This window comes from Anolis carolinensis, chromosome 3 (genome assembly GCF_035594765.1).
Source record: "Anolis carolinensis isolate JA03-04 chromosome 3, rAnoCar3.1.pri, whole genome shotgun sequence".
In the NCBI taxonomy this organism is placed as follows: Eukaryota; Metazoa; Chordata; class Lepidosauria; order Squamata; family Dactyloidae; genus Anolis; species Anolis carolinensis.
This window is the reverse complement of record NC_085843.1, coordinates 22,223,104-22,237,679: the sequence shown is the minus strand read 5'-3', so window position 1 is coordinate 22,237,679 and position 14,576 is coordinate 22,223,104. Positions and strand designations below refer to the sequence as shown.

The following is a 14,576-nucleotide window of genomic DNA, read 5'->3' as shown; positions in this document are numbered from 1 at the left end:
TGGTGCATGTTTAATGGGAAATCACTAGAGTTTTTAATTAGGCATTGATTGGTAAAGAATAATCATACTGTATTACCCACATCTCCTTTTGTCTCGAGACAGGGAGCAACATATAGTTAAGTACATTTCTAAAATCACATATTAAAACAGAAGAATACTACTTAAAAAAAAGTTCTAGCTTGGTTAGTTACATCATTTAACAAATTGGCAGTTGTTTATAATCTTAACCAGGGGTTCTCAAACTGTGCTCCGTGGGGCCCTTGGGGGTCTGTGAATGATAGTGAGGTGCCATGCTGCTTCCTGCCTCCTCTTTCCTCCTTCTCCTCCTGAGAAATTCAGGGAAATTAAAGTTTGGAACTGCTGAAACAGCAGCAGCATCCTCCCCGGGTACAGACCCTTTCTCCCCTGCCCCCCTCATTGCCCAAACTATTTTCTTTGCCACCCAGATCCTCCTCCCAATCTTTCCTTCCAAAATCCTATTTCAGGGGGTGCTTTGATTGTGTTTTTCCTGCATGGCAAAAGGGAGTTGGACTACATGGCCCCTGGGGTCTTCCACTGAAATACTATTAAGTTTATGTTGGTTAAAATTGTTCTTCATTTTAAATATTGTATTGTTTTTCTTTCTTTTTTTTGCACTGCAAATGTGATATGTGCAGTGTGTATAGGTATTTTTTCAATTAGTTCACACAAACACTCTCCATCCATCTGCCACTAGCCCAGCCCACCTGTTAAATTTTAAGACGCAATGCTGCCCTTATGTGCAAACATTTGCCCATGCGTGAATATACATTACATAAAATATATTATATAATATGAGGTATTTAATTTAAAGTATAAAAATTTCTTAGTGCTCCTTGAGAACCTTTTGCTTCAAAAAGGGTTCCAAAGCTGAAAAAGTTTGAGATCTTAACAATTTTTTATTAGATGTCCTTTCTCCTTCCAAGCCTCTTTCCAAGAGAAGTTACTGAATTAGACCCAGCCACACATTATTTATACCAACAGATACTGTTTTCTCTCTGAATTGCTTTTATTTATCATGCTATTGGAGGTGCTATATAAACAGGAGAGGAAGCAATCTTGCGGAAAGACTAAGCTTCTGCTAACCTAGACTTGTATTACTCTCTACCTACTTCCCTTCTCCTATTCATGCATCTCTCCTTATCTGTTTATACTTTTATTATAGTGGTTGGCACTATTTTTGAAGGCATCCCACCTTGAGTGGCTCCATACTTTTGCCCGTATTTCACAGATTTGCCAAGGTTGATATCCCTTGGCATGGACAATCATCCGTTTTTGTTTTTTTTTCAAAGCTCAGGCATGGGAACCTGCCTATGTTTTGAAATAAACTAGTGCAGAGATGTCAAACTTGCAGCCCTTTAGATGTTTGGGCCTCCAACTCTCATCTGTCAACTTCTGGTGACCCCATGAATTTCATAGGGTTTTCTTAGACAAGGAATCCTCAGAGGTGGTTTTGCCAGTTCCTTCCTCTGAAATATAGCCTACAGTACCTGATATTCATTGTTGGTCTCCTATGCAAGTCTTAGCTAGGGCTGATTCATATTAGTTTCCAAGATCAGACATGATCTGGTGCAAGAGATATGACCAAACATCAATAAATTACCTCGTTTTTGATCCCAGCATGCCATGGACTTGCATTGGAGGTCCTAAAGATTCCTAGATATATATCTTCTTGAGGCTATGTTCTACAACAGAATTCTGTGGTAATTTTTAGAGGAAATATACCATATAATTGCCCGTGGGACCTACTAAATTCCTAGGGAGACCAGATTAACCCTGGGAGTGGATAAGTGGATATGGGTTCCATGGTATTACTATAAGTGCCTGAAGAAAGCAGTGGAAGAAACAGGATATTCTGTTATGGAAGAGAGGTGAGGCCTCTCACGGGGTAGAACCAAGCTCATTCTAGGAGTGCACAAAATAATTTGACTCTGAGACAATTCTTTCTTTATGATTTTGGAGAAATTTAGGCCAGCTTGCTCAGTGTATGCCCCATGAATCTTCAGTCAGCTTGTAAAAGCCATGTATTTGTTATAAATCTCAGTGTTTGCTGTGTCTGCCAAGGATTGCCGAAGTATAGATACTGCCAACTGTTCAGAGGCCAGAATACATGACAAGAGGCTGCATTTGACTCAGATGAGGTGGCCTAAGTTCCCTTCCTGTGAGAGATGGGAAGTAAACTTTCACCACACAAATTTTTGGCATGCACAAGAATATAGCCCCTCAATCAAGACTCTGGTATCTCAAAAATGAGGGAACACCTGCCTTCCAAGTTAAAGGAAGAGGCAGACAGTAGTGACTTCAGAATTGCTGTACCATGACCTCAATGAAAGGAAAAGGAAGGATAAGGCTGATGGTAGTTCCTAGTGTGTTCTGCATGCTGCAAAAATAGCATAGTCATGATACAAACGCTGCATTTGAAAAAATACTTTCTATAGCAGCAGAGGTGATTTTTCCAGTTACTTCTGTCATGACTCTAAATACCATATACATGGGGGATATGTTCTGGAACGTAACTTGGACAAACAAAATGATAGATAATAGCAATGAATTACAGTACTTCAAGTGCACATATTCCATAGAAAATGCCTAGAGAAAACGCATCTCTAACATTTTCAGGGCGATTCTGTGGGTTGCTTCTGCCAGAACCTGCCCATAGAATTATGCTGAATGGCCTAGAAAATGCACAGAGTATCTCTTGATCCTCCAGCATAACTCTATAGTCAACTTTTGTCAGAAGCATAGCATAAAATCACTCTGGATGGAGAATCTAGAAAATGCATAGAGAGAACCCCCCTCTGCCAGTATAGTTCTATGTTAATAGACAGTAGAATTGTAGTGGAGGACATAGATAATGCCTAGACTATGTTCAACATCCAGAAAATTATTTTCTAGAATTGCAATTGGACTTAGAAAATCCCCAGAGAACATTCTTTTTGATTTGGACAAGTGACCCCTATATCAAAAAGGTGATACATATCTGGACTTACTGTTGCCTCCTTCTCTTTTTGCAACTTATAGGAGTTGCCAGTTGAATTAAATTGTCTTTTGTTGACTTGGGTTCAAATTCAAATTCTTCGTGTGATTGCCCGTTCATGAAAAGATTATCTGGGAACATTTTATAATGCAGCTGGATAGAACTAAGATGTCAAACACCACACCCACAGCTGAACGAAGTGCAAACAATTGCCATTTGCTATGGATACATTGTTTTGTTTTCTCCACTTTTGTTTTCAGTGAAACACAGGCTTTTAATTATTGTGAAGTTTCCAGTTGGTTTGGCAACTGTAACAAAAGTGCCCTCATAAAAAGTCTGTTGTTTAATATCCATAATTATAAACTAGAAAGCTGGTTTTTTCCCCCTTTCAGAGTAGAAATAGTCCTTGAAGAGACATAAAATAGGAAGAAGTCTTCCAATTGGGAAATGTCATTTTATTTAAGGTTGCAATTCTGTCTCCAGTAATATATAAATTACCTAATGTAAAACATCCATAAACAGTGGCACTACCCGAGAAAGTTCATGCAGTGAAATACAACATGCAGAATGACATTTCATGTGGCCAAGATGAAGCAACTGATGGTTAGATTGTGGAAAGAAAAGCATATTCATACTTTAGAGAAACAATGTAGACAATCATAATTTTTGTATGATATATTTCTTACTCATATTTAGCACTTTCGGATGCTGAAAGAGGATTCCCACCTGCTTCGCAATTGTCCAAGATAGCCTTTCTAAGTACTTTGTCCCCGTGATCCCATGGGAAGCCAAATAATTATCTGAAACAGTTGCTGTCTTCATCAGACAATGATAAACTTGGGTTGTTGTGTGTTTTCTGGGCTGTATGGCTATGTTCCAGAAGTATTCTCTCCTGATGTTTCACTCATATCTATGGCAGGCATCCTCAGAGGTTGTGACTTTCAGACTTGTCCACAGTTGCATGTTATATGGTAGACTCCTGCAGAGGTGAGAGGATCCCTCTTGTCCTTGGCTGAATGTAGCATTTGTTGGATTTTCTTAGTGGGTCTATAGATAGTTTGAAGCTTTCTTCATCAGCTTGCCTATGCAGACAGTGGTGTATGGTAGGAGGCCAGGTTGTGGCACAGCTGGTTAGTAACCTACTGCAATAAATCACCACTGACCAAGAGTTCAAAGCCCTAGTGGGATTGAGTGCCCGACTGTTAAATAGCCCCAGCTCATTATTTACCTAGCAACATGAAATACAGTTGCATCTGTCAAGTAGGAACATTTAGAGATCGCTTATGTGGGGAGGCTAATTTAACTAATTTACAACACCATAAAAAGTCCAGCAGCGTGCGTGCCGGATGAGGAAGTACTCCATCAAAAGGACTCGTTGTCATAGTGGATGATGAAGCAGCAGCTCCTCCTGTGGCTGGAATTGAGCATACCCTCACAAAACCAGAAAATGGAAAGTGAAATAGCCTCTGTGTTTGTCTGTGTGTTGTTTGTCTAATGGCATTGAATGTTTGCCATATATATGTACATTGTGATCCACACTGAGTCCCCTTCGGAGAGAGAAGGGCGGAATATAAATACCGTAAAATAAATAAATAAATAAATAAATAAATAAGAACACTTTTCCTCTGGATGGATCTTTGTCTTTACTCTCATGACTTGATCTTGGACTTACAGCTCTTTTGATGTCTGTGGTGCAGTATCCATTGACCTGTAGTTTAGGTGGTTTAGTTCACCTTGGAGGAGGTGAGCCCACCTAAACTGTGCTCTACAGAAAATCCAACAAATGCTACGTTCAGCGAAGGACAAGCGGGATTCACCCACCTCTGCAGGAGTCTACCATATACCATGCAGCTGTGGACACGTCTACAAAGGGACCACCAAATGCAGCATTGCCCAAACATGAATCGAGGAACATGAGAGGCACTGCAGACTAACTCAACCAGAGAAGTCAGCCATAGCAGAGCATTTGATGAATCAACCTGAACACAGTATATTATTTGAGAACACAGAAATGCTGGACCACTCTAACAACTATCATATCAGACTACACAGAGAAGTCATTGAAACCCACAAGCATGTGGACAATTTCAGCAGAAAGGAGGAAACTGTGGAAATGAACATCTGGCTACCAGTATTTAAAAAAACCCTCTAAAATCAGAGCAGTAAATAAGGAGCAACACTCTGAAAACAGAGGAATTCCAGACAAGAGTCAATCGGGGGCAGCTAACACCTCTTAACAAAGGATTTCCCCCAGGCAGGAAGAAGCCAGGACATGAAGCTGGCAAGGCCATTGAAGCTAATCGTGAAGCTGGAAAAAAAATGTTAAATGCCTCTGTGTCTGTCTATATATGTTGTTTGTCTGTTGGCATTGAATGTTTGCCATACATGTGTTCATTGTAATCCGCCCTGAGTCCCCTTCGGGGAGAGAAGGGTGGAATATAAATACTGTAAATAAATAAATAAATAATAAATAATTTCAGTGATTGATTACAACATTCACACTGGCATCCAACAGATAAAAGTTCTTTCTCCCACCCTGGACCTTCCTCAGATATATAAACCTTCTTTGCTTTGTTTTTCCAATATACCTCACAACCTCTGAGGATGCCTTCTATAGATGTGAGTGAAACGTCAGGAGAAAATACTTCTGGAACATGGTCATACAGCCCAGAAAACACACAACAACCCTGTGATTCTGGCCATGAAAGCCTTCAACAACATAATGAAAATCTTTTTGTCTTACTTCTTTTATTGCCATCCTGCCTTCTTCCTCTTATTGCTGCTCTACCAACACTTACACTGGCGTAGTTATAGTCCTCTTTAAGCAGCCAGGCATAGCCTAAGGAGCCACATATCTCTTAATTTCTCTTCCTGCAATAAAATAAAATGGTTACCCTTGTAGGAAATTGTCACGAGTTCAAAGCAGTTAACGATCTACAAGATAATATATCCAGACATAAATTACTTCCTGATACACTCATGCTAATGCATTTAAATGTTATTGTAGCTAGAGAGCTAGAGTACAGTCCCATGCATGTAACAATGTTTGTTTAATTGTGTATTTATCAACAAAATATTCATGTATTTATGAGATTCTTACTCAACTTGTTGCTCTTCAAACTTCTGCAACTTCTGTCATTCCTAGACAGCATGCCCAACTTTCATACATGGCACACATGTTTTCCCACTTTTTCTCTCAACAATCCTGTGACATAGAATGAACTGAGAGATAGAGGACGAGCACAGGGTCACCAAGTGAACATTATTGGCACATAGAAATTTAATTGGACACCCTAACTATAGGCGTGAGAATGTTGGGAGCAAATATTTTTAGTAACAAAGAATGAAGATTTTGTCATATTGTACATTGTCCTTTCCTTCTTCAGTTTGTGAAACTTTCTGTGGCAGTGGATCTGTTTTAGAAATATGTTTGAGATCCATGTTTGTAAGAGAACAGTCTACCAACAACTGACTGATAATAGTAACACTTTGTAATGTCAGGGTGACCCCTGCATTGTTAAAGTCCACAAGATACTGGTTTTTCATCCGTTGAGTCATGTTAAACAGGAACAGATTGGTTTGTTCCTGATTAATTTGACCCAACACAAGAGAAACAGAGAAACGTGGCACTTTAGAGGACATGCAATTTGCCTCCAAGTGTCCAGGTTTGTTTTATTAAGTCACACACACAGACATGTATTGTTAAACCCAGTCTTAAACTGTATTCAATTATGTAATCTAGAAGACAGAAATAGCAATCAAGGGGAGAGATTAAGTAATGGATAAATTGATTGTAATACGTGGTTTGGTCCCAGAATAAAAATGCTGTCCAGTTCTTGAAGCGATTATTCCACAAGGACATTTTGTAGCTTGAACTTCTTCTAGTCTTACAAGGTATTACAAAGAGACTCAAGTTTAAGACTGTACTGTAGATACTGTTTTCATGTTTTGTATTGGTTTTATGTCGGAGAGCCAGCATGGTGTAGTAGTCTGAGTGCTAGACTAATAAGACTCTAGGGGTGTATTTATGTTTTGAATTAATAGAGTTTGACACCACTTCAATTGCTGTGGCTCATAGTTATGCAGTCCTGGGATTTGTACTTGATGACATACAATCATCTTTGGGTAAAAAAGGCTGAAGACCTTAGAGTTACCATAAGTAAGAAATGACTTGGAGGCAAGACTAACATAATTTGTAATATTTAGAAGTCTCTGAATGACAACGACAATTAGTGGAATTATAAGGTGAGGTGCAGGTTACATGTTTTACACCTCTCTCTGTGTGGATATGTATTCCTGCAACAGACTTTTGAATGACACAAGGCTGCAGAGGGAGAAAAGAAGAGGGCAAGAAATCATTACACCAGTGGTCAGTTGCAAGTGCAAATTTGTGTATATATATGTGTATGTGTGTGTGTATTATATACAAATCTCCTTTCACTTTAGCAATTTGGCTGAATGGAAGGGGGATATTTCTGGTGAACTCATGAACCAGAACAAAAGGGATAGGAGTGGTTTGTTTATTTATTTCATGTCAAAAGCATTGCATAAATAAATAAGTATAAAACTGATAAAATAAAGAGAGCATAAGCAGCTAAATTTTAGAACAAAAACAGGTAACAGCTTTTGTAGGAGTGGTAACATTTGTTGAAAGGATGAACATGATTTGTGAGAAAGCTGTTTGCTTATAAATCTGGCATGGAGAGTATTTTACTTGTTGTTTAACAACCAGAAGCTTTGATGGCAAAGCAAAAGTGGAGGTTGCGCTGCCATAATTTTACTCTTCCCAAAGTACATCTGATAATAACCCCAATGCTGATATTCTTGATATAGGAAATTTAAAACTGTCTGCTTAGAATGTGAAGTGTTTATTTCAATGTTCTATATGTTTTAAGTGCTTTGGAATTCAGTTAAATTGTATTGTTCAGGAATTATTATTATTGTTGTTATTATTCTTATTTGCTTAGTGAACTGGTTTGATAACAGTACATTATGAAAAATGCAATAGTCAAATAAGCTTAATTATTTTATTAATATAAGTTGTGACCTTTTTGAAGGAACAGTTATTTTTTTGGACTATAACTCCCCAGATTGCTCAGTCAGTAACTATGCTGGATAAGGGATTCTGAGAGCTGCAGTGCTAGAACCTCATCACACTTATCAATTTAAGCATCCTAGGACACTTGCCAGTCAGTTGAGCGGTGGATAGACCTGCAGCTCATCACATGATGGCCCTGAACTTCTCGTGGAGGCCCCGACCCCAACCGTCGTGGAACTATCCTAGGTTGCTTCCTCGTCAACACTTCTGCCCTGTTTAGATGATGGGGGAGGCACCTGCCATTTTGCCATGCTTGCTGGCAAAATGGCATGGGGATGTGTGTGCATGTGATAAGGTCCCGTAAAAGGAACTTTTGTAAGCTCTGGTTTATTTCCCATGGCGGAATAATTTTCTTTGTTATGGCTATCTGTTAAAGCTCTGATTCAGATGTTTCATGGTATGATCATCTCTTTCCATTTCCTCTTTACTTTCTTATAGGTCAACATAACTATTTATGTGCTGGGCGGAATGACTGCATAGTGGACAAAATTCGTCGGAAGAACTGTCCTGCATGTCGCTTGAGGAAATGCTGTCAAGCTGGCATGATACTTGGAGGTGGGCATCTTTTAGAAAATTGGTTAATGAAGATTAAAAGAAGGATAGTTAAAAATGTATTCAGGATCCTCTGGTCCCCAATCAGAATAGGAGTGAATAATATTTGGCCTGTGGGGCATAGTGTCTTAAAGGTCATTTTTGTGGGTTCACTACTTGTCACTTTTAGTGGATATATATATGGGGGTGGTCTCCAGATGCTCTTGGAGACCAATGTGGTTTCCTACCTTCTGACAGTTGCCCATCCATGAGCTAGGTTTATTTAATTGAGGCATTCAGTAGTGTAACTTACAATTGCAAAAAAAGTTAATTTCTGATAGATTTATGCTGAAGAAACTATAGATTTCTCCAGTGTATTGACAGATGTTCTCTAAGTAAAAAGGCACACTTTTTATTTGTGTTTTTTCTACTTTTGTGTGGATTTTTTGCACAAATCCCAGTGAATATGGAGGGCCTACTCTATTAAGAATTACACTGCATGAGAATTTTAAGCCAGGATAGAATCTCGTGTTTTGGATGCTGCAAAATGAATTCTTGAAACTTCTCTTACACATTTCCTAGAACTTTCAGTAACAGTAAAAATTGTTAGACTTAATTTGCTTTTTGTTTTGAGCATAACTCTCCTTCCATCTCTTCCAACTCCAATCATCTGCAGCAGGTTTTGAGGATACCTTAGGGCCTGGGATAAGAATCCTATCATTCCTAAGATGAGAGTTCCGATACTGAGGAGAAAGTCAGGCTGGTTCCAAACCTAATTGTCTCCTTGTTGAGGGAATTGGGGAAAAGAGGATATACATTTTACAGTCTTTCATCTTTATTTAGGGCTGAGTTTTAATATTTTCAGAGGGGCTTACTTTCTAACAGGTGTGCCTTAGACTTGTGAAGCATCTTAACGAAGAAAAACTATCCAACAAATCTCCTTTACAGCAGGAAATGAAGCTAGAGTGGGTTTTGAAAGTTGAAGTAATGATTAGGCCTATCACCCGCTCATACCTAAGATTTCTTTTGGTGCTTGGGAGGATTATTTTTACTCAGTTGTTACTTACACTGATCCATGCAAATGATATGAAAGTGATTTTTTTAGTTCCATGGTCTCTTGTTCTCCAGAGATGAAGACTGTTTTGTGATAGGAAGAGGATACTGGTCAATAGCAAGACCTGTTGGGATCCAGGAAAACCTCAGAAGATCTTTCTAAGTTTGCTTCAGATTTTAGGCATAGGTGCCACTTTAAATGCTCTGCTATTGTATTGTTACTAATGCTGCATCTACACAGGGCAGGTTAAACCAGAGTATTCTTGGCTCAATGGTGCTCTGGATTCAGCAGCCCTTGCTGACCCATCCCTGTCACTCCCCACTGACCCCAGAGCTCCCTGCGAGTGCCTGTCTGTTACATGTCATCTCTACTAATGTCCGAATGGGGTGCCTAAATGATCAGCAAGCAAGAAGTAGAGAGGCAGGAAGCAGTGGTGAAAATACAGAATTGAGTCATTGCCTTCCCCTTTTCTGATTACCGCAGGGAATGGTTGATGGTGGTGCTGTCCATCTGGACAGTGGATGGGCCAAAATAGTCATGAAGTTGTGCTGACTCATAAGAGTTATCCTCACATACCCCAGAGAAGTTATTCATCTTCAGAATACTTCAGCATCAGAGTCCTGGTACACTTGGAAAATCTCAACATTGGGGCTTAGTAAACATTACTTATTTATTTTGAGTATTTTTGTATTTTAAGACAAATAAAAACTATTTAAAACATATGCACAAATGAAAACATTTAAAAGCTGGTGAAAATAACTTCTTAAAAATAGTTTTAAGACTACAAAACTAAAACAACAAGAGTAGTCACCCCTAGTTTTAAGGGCTGAAGGCCATATGGAACAAGACAATATCACTTGCTTCCAAGATGCTTATAAGGGATGGCAAGGCCATGACTTCCCTTGAGCAAGAGTTTCAGAGTCAAGGGATTATCTGTGATCTATAGCTCCCAAACCAGTATGCAAGATTTCCACTTTCTGCTCAAGGTACTATAACAGTCAAATTCCATAATAATAGTAAAGGTCAAAGTTTTCCCCTGACATTAAGTCTAGTCATGTCCAGCTCTGGCGATTGGTGCTCCTCTCCATTGCTAAGCCACAGAGCCAGCGTTGTCCAAAGACACCTCCAATGTCATGTGGCCAGCATGACTGTGTGGAGCGCCGTTACGTTCCTGCTGGAGTGGTACCTATTGAACTACTCATGTTTGCATATTTTCAAACTGCTAGGTTGGCAGAAGCTGGGGCTAACAGCGGGAGCTCCCCCCGCTCCCTGGATTTGAACTGCCAGCCTTTCGGTTAGTAAGTTCAGCAGCTCAGTGGTTTAAACAAGATGCAAACACACAGTACAAGATGCAAATACCGCCACATTCAGTGGACCTTTTTCTCATGAGTGAGCTTCAACTTGAGTTGCCCATTCAAACCAATAAATGTAGCAATATCCACCTTTTACTGGATTGTATACTTGTTCTTTCTTCTACAATTATATTTTCCCAGTCAAGTGCTTGTGTATTAGTTAATGCTGATAGTCTAAAAGCAACAGAATTAAGAGTAATGAAGTAATGAGGCCCATGGAGAACCTAAGATTATGGAACCTTATTTCATGGTATCATCATCTTTCCTTGGCAAGAAGAAATGTAGTTAAGATAACATATCCTTTGGCTTCCTCCAGCGTGTTTTCAAAGGATAGTTCTTTCATACACAAAAAACACAATCAATCAGTTTCAATTCAACATAATGTTGGATCTGTCCACAAAAAAATTAGGTAAGTGTTTCTTCACAAATAGTAATGTTATCTTTTAAATAAATCTTAAACTGTTCCTAAAAGGTGGTGCCTTCTGATGCCCCATCTACATTGCTATATAACTTACTTTCTGAAGCCATATTATCTGCTTTGAATTGGATTATATGGCAGTGTAGATTCATATAATACAGTTCAAAGCAGATGATGTAGCTTCAAAAACTAGGTTATATAGCAGTGTAGATCCAGCTTGAGCTTGCTCCTTAACTATTATTGATGTTCTAGAGCAGTGGTTCTCAACGTGTGGGTTCCCAGGTGTTTTGGCCTACAACTCACAGAAATTTCAGCCAGTTTACCAGCTGTTCGGATTTCTGGGAGTTGAAGGCCAAAACATCTGGGGACCCACAGGTAGAGAACCACTGTTCAGAGCATATCCTTCTTTACAGCCCTGCTTTACTTTAGCTAAACATAAGTCCCCATCCACAGTGCCATATAATGCAGTTTGAATTGCATTGAATTGGATTATATGAGTCTACACTGCCATATAATCCAGTTCAATTTGCATTTTTCTTCGTGTACTCTGTGAATGCACACTAATGGAGAAGCTGCGCCTGCGCAGGTTCCGACGGAAACTCTTCCAAGCTGAAGTTCAAATTTTGGCGGTAACCACGCCCCCCTTCCCAAGGGGCATATAAGGCAGCCCCAGGCGCCCGCTCTCCAGTTCCTTTTTTTCCGCCGCAAGGTTCACTTCGGACTCTTCGCATGTCTACTACTCGTTTCAAGCGCTGCACGCAGTGTGCTGCTAAAATTCCTGATTCGGACGGCCATGCCAAGTGCCTCTTCTGTCTTGGCGAGGCTCATGTGGTTGGTACCTGCCGTTTCTGCCTAGCTCTCACAGCTCAGGCCAGAAAGAACAGAGCCGCTAGGCTTAGAGCGGCGCTCTACGAAAGGCCTCTTGTGCCAGAACCGACTCCGTCGACGTCGGGTGCGTCGTCTTCTTCAGCTCTGAGAGCGATGTCGGCGCCAACAGCCAAACCTCCGACAACTAAAGCCTCCTCGGTCTCGTCCAGGGCGTCCAGGACTTCCAGGACTGCTAAACCGGCAAAACCGCCGTGTACTGTGACGACGGCTACTGTATCGACCGGTTCCGGGAAGGTGGGGCCTTCCTCGACGTCGAGCTCTCTGGCTTCGGTGACGTCGATCCGCTCTCGTATCGGCTCCCCGCCTTCCTCCTCTGCCATTAAGATAGCCTTTAAGAGGGCTCACGAGGAGTCTCGTCGAGCGCAATCTGACTCAGCTGTGGTTCCTCCCACACCTGGCAAGTCCTTGAGGGTTGCATCCAAGCAACCGCCGACAAAAAAACGGCTGACTCAGCGCTCCTCCTCCTCGGCCTCCTCAAGGAGAGACCCGCTGTCCTCCTCGGCAACCTCCTCGAGAAGGTCTTCTCCTATCGTACCAGCCCAGAGGCCTAGAGACGTTTCTCAATCTCCGTTGCACCCCCTATCCGACGGGGAGCTGCAGGACTCACCCCACCACTCTACCCAAACGGTGGTCAGGGTGCCGGTACCGGAGCCGCCTGCGCCGCCTCACTCTTCCCGCCAACAGCTCTTCCCTCCCACCTCGACACCGGAGCGTGGCAGACAAACGGCTCGCCTGGCTCGGGCGGCCCAGGCCTCAGCCTCTAAGGATTCTCGGCTCCTGGCACTCTCTTCTCGCGAGGCCATGCCTCCCCCTGAGACTGTGCTTTCTTCTCCCCCTCAGTCCCCCCAAGGGCCTGAGGAGGAAGATGCTGACATTGACCGCCCAGACTCTGTTCTCTCTGCTTCGGTAGTCTCTCTCGGTCTCAACCTCTCTCCTCCTCACGATGCGTATGAGGCGGACCCGCCTTCTCCTACTGACAATATTCGTGCTTTCTCTGATCAAATGGTCAGAATGGCCGACGCCCTGGGTTTGGAGATCAAACAGACTTCTAAGGCAGTGTCTGATCCAGTTTTCAAAAGGGTGCAGGCCCAAGCTCCGCCGGCCACGCTACTCCCCTTCCTGCCTTATCTCTTGGATGTTATCCAGGCCTCCTGGAAAACCCCTTCCTCCATTCCTCCGACCTCGAAGAGGATCGAGACTTGGTACCGTACCGACGATGATACCTTGGAGTGGCTCAAACACCACCCCGACCCCAACTCCCTGGTCGTCAAGGCCTCTCAATCCTCAGGTCGTCAGTCGAACACTCCGGCCGACAGAGAAGGGAAGCGCTTCGACGCCGTGGGTCGAAAACTTTACTCTGGAGCCCTTTTGCTTTGCCGGATGGCAAACTATGCAGCTTGCATGGGCGCCTACCAACAAATTATCTGGGAGAAGGCACAGCCCTTCTTCACTAAGCTGTCGGACGAAGACCGCTCCGTCCTTACTACCCTCCAACAGGAAGCTGACTCGCTTGCCCACCACCAAATACAGATGGCGAAGCATACAGGCGATACTGCGGGCAAGATGATTGCTCACGCGATATCCATCCGTCGTCACGCCTGGCTGAGGTCTTCGGGTCTCTCTTCATCTTCCAGACAGGTCATTGAGGACCTTCCCTTTGATGCACTCGGACTATTTAACTCCGGTACCGACGACAAGCTCAAGTCTAATCATGACTTTAAAATTCTTGCGTCTAAATGTGGCGACCAACCGCAACCACAGCGCACCCGCTGGTTCCCTCACCGCTTCCGCCGCTTCCCGCCACAATCTTTCCGACACCAGTCTTTCAAGCGGCCCTCGGGCTCGAACAATCAAAGCCATCACCAACCTCGTCGGGGACCTCATCCGCAAAAGCAACGCGGTCGAACCACCCCCGCTCCTCCGCAGGCTAACCGGCGTGCCTGACGCCATCCCCTTCCAAAGCTCCTCGTCCGCTACCGTTGTAGAGCCCACGCTACCTCGACCCTCTTGTGCCTTCGCCGACCGCCTGGCCCCCTTTTACAGTCGGTGGGAATCCATTACTTCAGATGCATGGGTTCTTCGCATTGTCCAAGACGGCTACGCCTTAGAGTTCACAGAGCTCCCACCTACAGGTCGCATTCTCTGTTCAACTCCTTCTCCAGAGATACTGGCCGAAATCGATGCCTTATTGGCCAAAGGGGCCATCCGTCCCTCCCCTCCCGAACTGGATCCTCTAAGTT

At 42.4% G+C, this 14,576-nt stretch overlaps 1 protein-coding gene across 2 annotated transcripts in view; it reads left to right on the top strand.

The window, feature by feature from the left end:
- pgr (progesterone receptor) overlaps positions 1–14,576 on the top strand; it is a 119,796-nt gene that overhangs the window by 70,109 nt on the left and 35,111 nt on the right. For both annotated transcript variants that reach the window (XM_008108067.3, XM_062974565.1), the window contains exon 3: positions 8,532–8,648. In XM_008108067.3, coding sequence (XP_008106274.1) covers positions 8,532–8,648 — 117 coding nt within the window. The remainder of the gene's footprint in view (positions 1–8,531; positions 8,649–14,576) is intronic.